At 63.1% G+C, this 6,392-nt stretch overlaps 1 protein-coding gene across 1 annotated transcript; it reads right to left on the reverse strand.

Annotated features, from left to right (window-relative positions):
• Window positions 1-143: 143 nt before the first annotated feature.
• Window positions 144-5,306, reverse strand: GALK1 (galactokinase 1). Its single transcript, XM_056138209.1, has 8 exons — window positions 5,060-5,306; window positions 4,111-4,300; window positions 3,415-3,534; window positions 3,128-3,263; window positions 2,849-3,030; window positions 573-723; window positions 336-498; window positions 144-251 (listed from the first exon to the last, which is right to left on the reverse strand). The coding sequence occupies exons 1-8, from the start codon at window positions 5,222-5,224 to the stop codon at window positions 180-182; spliced, it is 1,179 nt and encodes a 392-aa protein (XP_055994184.1). The 5' UTR covers window positions 5,225-5,306; the 3' UTR covers window positions 144-179.
• Between the last annotated feature and the right edge of the window lie 1,086 nt (window positions 5,307-6,392).

Genomic DNA, 6,392 nt, shown 5'->3' on the forward strand with positions numbered 1-6,392 from the left:
CGCACTTGCTCAGCACTTAATAAAGGATGTCGCTAGCACCAGCTCGGCTGCCCTGTCCTCGGAGGGAGTGCCCAGCCGGGACAGCCCGCCCCCCCTCCCCCCCCCCCAGGCAGGCAGGTGCTGGGTGCAGGCATACGTTTATTGAGCAGGTGCAGGTGTGGGGGTTGCGGGGGTCGGGCTCAGAGGCTCAGCAACTGGGCCCCGTCGGCCGCCTGCGAGAGGTAGAAGGTGGCAGTGCCACTGTACTGCTCCTGTGGGGGAGGAGGGGTCTGAGCACACGGGGGCCTCTGGAAACCCCCCCCCCCCGGGAAACCCCCGCCGCCCCCACGCCCTACCTGGATGTGCTGCATGACCCTGGCCGCAGCCGAGGCCTCCAGCAGTGTCACCGTGCAGCCACCAAAGCCGCCGCCGGTCATGCGGCTGCCGTAGACGCCAGGCACTGCCAGCGCTGCCTCCACCAGCTGGTCCAGCTCGGGGCAGCTCACCTCATAGTCGTCTCTGCAGGGACGCAGTGGGGTCAGCCCAGCCTGGCGCCCTGCCTGGGGCTCGGGGCGGCCAGGGGGATGGCTCACCTGAGGGAGTTGTGACTATCCACCATGAGGCGGCCAAAGGCCCGGTAGTCCCCGCGGCTCAGGGCGGCCGCCCCCTGCGCCGTGCGCCGGATCTCTGCCACCACGTGCCGGGCCCGCCGGAAGCCCTCCTTGCTCACCAGCTCCCGGCCAGCTGCAGAGAAGGGGGTGTGAGGGCACCCGGCATTGTGGCAGCCACTGGGGGCACTGAGCCAAACCCCAGACCTTGCACGCATCCGCCCTGTCAAGTGGGTCCTCCCGCCGCTGGTGGGCAGTGGGGGCTGAGTGTGTGGCAGGAGAGCGTGGGCTGACAGACAGTGGTGCATATGGGGTGCCCAGGACTGAACCTGGGTCGGCCACGTGCAGGGCCAACGCCCTCCCCGCTGTGCTGCTGCTCCAGAAGAGTTGGGGGGCTGGGGGGGCAGGGCAATCAGGGCACATCTGGAGGTTCAGGATGGAGGTTGGGGGAGGGCAGAGACGGGGCAGGTGAAACCCAGAGAGGTGGGGGAGGGGATGGAGGGGACCAGAGAGGATGTGGCCCCAACAGGGGGCAGCATAGAGGGCTCAAGTTTCAAGGATTGCCTGTGTGTGTGTGGGGGGGGGGGGGGGCGGGGAACGATGGACCGGGGACGGGGGGGTGGAGGGGGGACGGGACGGGACCCCAGTCCCTAATCAGTGTGGTGTTGGGTGAGTTCTGCTGAGTCAGGGAAGAGTCCCAGGTAGAAATCGGAGACTGCAGGCTCTGACCTCAGCAGCAGAGGGGACCATGCCCCACCACTGCCCTTCAGGAGCCAGGCAGGGGAGACGAGGGGGAGGGGGGGCGGGCGGGGAGAGGCAGTGGGTGGTGACTGAGGCGGGGGAGGACTCCAGGCCAAGAGCAGAGGACAGGCCAGGGGGCCCATGGGAGCCCCCTGGAGAGGTGCTAGGGTCAGGCAGCTTGAGGGAACAAGAAATGAGAAGCCTGGGGCCAGAGCAATAAATAGTACAGCGGGGAGGGTGCTGGCCTTGCATGAGGCTGACTCAGGTTCGATCCCCAACACCCAATATCATCCCCCGAGCACCACCAGGAATAATTCCTGAGCACAGAGCCACGAATAAGCCCTGAACACTCCAGGTGTGGCCCAAAAACAGAAAAAACTTTTTTAAATGAGAAGCTTGCTAGGACAAGACAAATTCCAGTAGGGAAGGCACTTGCTTTGCAGGCGCTGACCTGGGTTCAATCCCCAGCACCACATGTGGGCACTGCCAGGAGTGACCCGAGCACAGCCAGGTATGGCCAAAAGGGCCCCAAAATTAAAAGAAATGAAAGGCCCAAGAGACAATACAGGGGTATACGTGCTGGCCTAGCAGCCTATCCCCAGCCTCACATGGCCCCCCAAAAGGGCAGAGCCAGGAGTGGCACCTGAGCACCCACGGGGGGGTGGCTCCAAAACCAAAAAATAACAAAACAGCAAGACTAGCAGGGGAGGGAGAATCCATTCCAGGGGGGAGCAAGCCGGAGGGTCACAGAGGGAGGGAAACCCCGAGAGAGGCAACGCGTCCTGGCCAGGGCTGCTTGGGCAGAGCGGCCAGCGGCTGTGACAGGTAGTCGGGAAAGGGGAGTCCGGGCAGGGAGCAGGTCTGGGAGCTGAGTTGCTGGGGTCCAAGTCTCAGCACTGCACTGGCCGTGGGGCCCAAACTGAGTTAATATTTACACAACCTTCAAACTGTCAAACAGACAGCTACTGGCCACGCGTCTGGGCGGCCTTAACATACAGCCAAGGGCTCATGGGACTCGCCTGTCACAAACCCGACATCTCATCTCTACCCACCCCTTCAAGACAAAATATTCATCAAGGGCCGGGGCAGGGCTCCACACACCCGCAGCGCACTTAGCTTTGATCCCCACCACCACCGTGCCCAATGCAGCCTGGTGGCCCCCAGCACTGCTGGGAGACCCCTCCCCTCCAATAACACGGGCCAGAGAGCAAGGCCTAAGGTGCCTGCCCTCCAGCGGCTTCTGCCAAAGGGTGTTGATCTCCTGCAACAAGGGGGGCCGCCGGGGGGCGGGGTGGGGGGAGTTAGTTTGGTGATGGAACCTTGGAGTAACCAAGCAAAGGTTGGGAAGTGCATGAGAAAAAAGCCTCCGCCCCCCCTTGCATTGTGCTCCGCCCAAGCGGAGAGATACTTCCTGCGTGCACGGATTAACGTTTCCCACCCTCCGTCCTCCCTCAGTGAGCACCAGGCTTGCAGCGTGGACTGCTGCAGATGGGGCAGGGTCCCGGCACGGCCCTTCTCACCCTCCAGCTCCTCCAGCTGCACCTCCCGCAGGCTCTCCTTGCCCAGTGCTCGGGCCACTTCCTCACACTGCCGCCGCCGCACCGGGTACTCGCTGGAGCCCAGGGCGTGGCGGACGTTGGAGTTGGTGATGAGCACCGCCAGCTTGGGGTCCGACAGCGGCACCAGGCTTGTCCCCAGGGACCTGGGAGGGAGTTGGGGGCAAGGCGTGGGTCGGACAGCAGGGCCAGAGGGCTGCGGGTGGACCAGGTAGGGGGCGGGAGGCTGCGGGAGCCCCAGACCTGCAGTCAATGAGCAGCGCGTGGCCCTTCTGCCCCAGCAGCGCGATCAGCTGGTCCATGATGCCGCACGGCACCCCCGCGAAGGTGTGCTCGGCCCGCTGGCACACCTGTGCGCGCGCAGTTATGGATCCGGAGTCTGTGGCACAGGGTGAGGTGGAGACACTGGCCCGGGAGGGGGCACCCTGCCAAGGGAGCCAAGAGATCCCCCTCCCCCCCACCAAGGGACAGGACTCCCAGATCACAAGGAGGCCCCAGGCAAGAGGGTGGGGCCAGGGGCCAGGCAGTACCTGGGCACAGCTGCTGCAAGAAGGTGTAGGTGGCCACTTCCAGGGATGCCGAGCTGGACAGCCCGCCCCCCAGAGGCACTGAGCTGCTCACCACTGCGCTGAAGCCAGGAAGGGGGGCTGCTGCAGGAGAGAGGGGTGAGGGGCATGGACAATGGGCTGCTGGAGGAGGGGCAAAGGGCGCACTCAGGCCAGGAAGGGCAGCTGACGGCTTTGGAAGGTGGCCACTGTGTCCAGGCTATGTCTGGGATTTTGTTCTGTTGGTGTGGGGATACCGACCCCCCGCACTGCTCAGATATTTCGCTAGAGGTGCTCTGAGGGGTCCTGGGACTGAACCTGGGTCTACATGTGCAGACAAGCGCCTGCCCTCTGTACTACCTCTCCGGCCCCAAGCAATGTCCCCATGGTCAGAGGTCACCAACCTTGGGGCCCAGGGGCCCCTGTCTCCCTCTTCCTGAGACAGCCTGCCTAGTTCTGAGTGTGGTCTGGAAGTCCAGACTGGGGAGTGACTGGGAGTGGCTGGGGAGTGACTCTTATCTCCCCTAATCCTGGCCATCCATCATGGCATGGTCTGGAACCTCAGTTTGCTCGTGTGTAGAATGGGGAGACTTCAACCACCGGCCCCCCACCCCACCTGCCCTCGTAGCAGACTGGAGGAGCGAGCGGGCTCTGTGGCTGTGGGGTCCCAGGACCCCATACCTGGGTAGTGCTGAATCACGCCCTTGACATAGTTGGCCCAGCGGGGAGTCCCAGGCTCCAGGGACCGCTGGCTGGTGGGCAGAGGGAACTGCAGCCTGCGGGGCTGGTCTGCGTCCTCAGAGGTGGTGAGCAGGGAGACCAGGCCGTCCGAGCGGGGGCTGCCCACCAGCACTGTCACCAGCTCCAGGGCCTGGTGGGAGAGAAAGCCCTATGCAAAAGCGAGATCCGGGAGGGGGTAGGGGGCCTCAGGCCTGAGCACAAAGGAGATGGGTGTGTCGGGGCCTCTGGGACTGGGGCCCTGCCCCCTGGGTCTTCAGGGTCAAGGCCAGTGCCGCCAAATGGCAGATCTGGTCTGGACTTTGCCCCTAGCTTGGGGCAGGGGGCAGAAAGAGCTCCCAAGAATAGCAGGGTCAGAAAGCTTTCCCCCAGAGCCTTTCGCACTTGGAGATGGTTTAGGGAGCGGTAGCCAGCCTCCTGGTCAAACACACGGCTGGGTGGCAGGCCCCGACCCCCCACGCTGTGGGCAGGAAGACCTGCCTCTACTCCAAGTCTCAAAAAGAAACTGCTGTGTGACCTTAAGCAAGTCTCTCGCCCTCTCTGGCGCCCCAGGCAGAGGCAGAAGGCTGGAGTTAGTTTGCCCGGAGGGGTTGGGGGCTGCGGCCGGTACGCCTCAATCCGCAGGCTACTTAGGGGCCCCTCCGGGTGAGGGGGCTCCCTGGCTGGAGAAGCCCCGAAGCCCCGAGAGGGAGGGTGGGCGCTACGAGGCGTGGGCACACCCCCTCCCAGTTCACTTCCTCCCTCCAATTTGTGGGGAAAGGCCTGTGCCAGGGTCGCGCCCACGTGCTCGTTGCCCGACCTCGGCGGGGGCTAAAGTTCCACGCGGCCGCCAACAGTCCACGCTGGCGGCCCCCCGCGCCCCCGGGCCGGTCTCCTGGGAGGCTCCGCTCACCATGGGCAGCACCAGGCCCTGGTTGTAGTCCGTGTGTTCCCCGATGAGATTGACGCGGCCGGGCGCCGACACGGCCAGCTCGGGCTCGGCTCCGAACTCCTCCAGAAACGCTCTCCGGGCCTGGGCCAGCAGCTCCCCGAGCTGGGGCGACGTCGAAGCGGCCATGACGCTCAGCCTGCAGCTGGGTCCGGATTCCCGGCGGCGCGGGATGTTCGGGGCGGGGCCGCATTCCTGCACGCGCCGCCCTGGCCCCGCCCCCGCTGCAAGGCCCCGCCCCCGCATCACAGGCCCCGCCTCCGCCAAGCAGACCCCGCCCCCAGCGGCCCGGATTCGCCTCTGCTGTACAGGCCTCGCCCCTGACGTTCCGGCCCCGCCTCCGCTTACACACAACGCCCCCGGCGGCCCTTACACGCTCTGCTGTACCCCGCCCCAGAAGACCCCGCCCCTGCCGCTGTCTACCTGTGAAGCCGGGCGACCCGTACTTACCCCCAGTCCTTGCCAGCTGCAGACCTTGGAGAGACGTCACGCTAATATAGGCCTGATTGAAAGATCTGAGCTGCCATTCTAAGTGCCCACATCTTCACTGGGAGAGGTCACCGGCTCACCCCATCTCCGAACCTCTATCATAATGTCCCACACCCCGAGCATTAAGACAAAGACATTTGGACCTTGCACGCAGTCGACCCAAATTCAATCCCCAGGACCGCATATGATCCCCCAGCACCACCAGCAGTGATCCCTGAGCACATCCAGGTGTACCCAAGGAAAATGGCGGCCCCCTCCCCGCCCTGGCCCTGCAAAAAAAAAAAAAATAGAATGAGAGTAAATATATGAAGAGGCAGAGTAGATAGCTCATTGTGCTGAGAACATGCTTTGCATGCAGGAGGCCCAGGTTTGATCTCTAGCACTGTGTGATTCCCCAAGCTAGTAATAGACTCGGCACTAGCTATGTGTGGCTGCCTCCTTATCTCTCTCCCCCATACATAAAATTATATAGATACATATATAAATATATCTGGGAGCCTGATCAATAGTACAGAGCGAATAGGGTGTTTCTCTTGCATGTGTCAGGTTTGATCCCTGGTACCCCATATGGTCCCCCAAGCACTGACAGGAGTAATTCCTGATTGCAGGGACAGGAGTAATCCCTGAGCATCACTGGTGTGGCCCCCCAACAAAAAAAAAGATTGTACAGTGAGTAAGACACTTGTCTTTGTCTTGACACAGCTAACCTGGGTTCAATCTTGGGTATCTCATATGATCCCCTGAGCACCACCAGATAAAAATTATCCTGAGTGCAGAGCCAGGAATAAGCCCTGAGCATGGCAGGGTG

This window comes from Sorex fumeus, unplaced genomic scaffold (assembly GCF_029834395.1).
Source record: "Sorex fumeus unplaced genomic scaffold, SorFum_2.1 ptg000128l, whole genome shotgun sequence".
Taxonomy (NCBI): Eukaryota; Metazoa; Chordata; class Mammalia; order Eulipotyphla; family Soricidae; genus Sorex; species Sorex fumeus.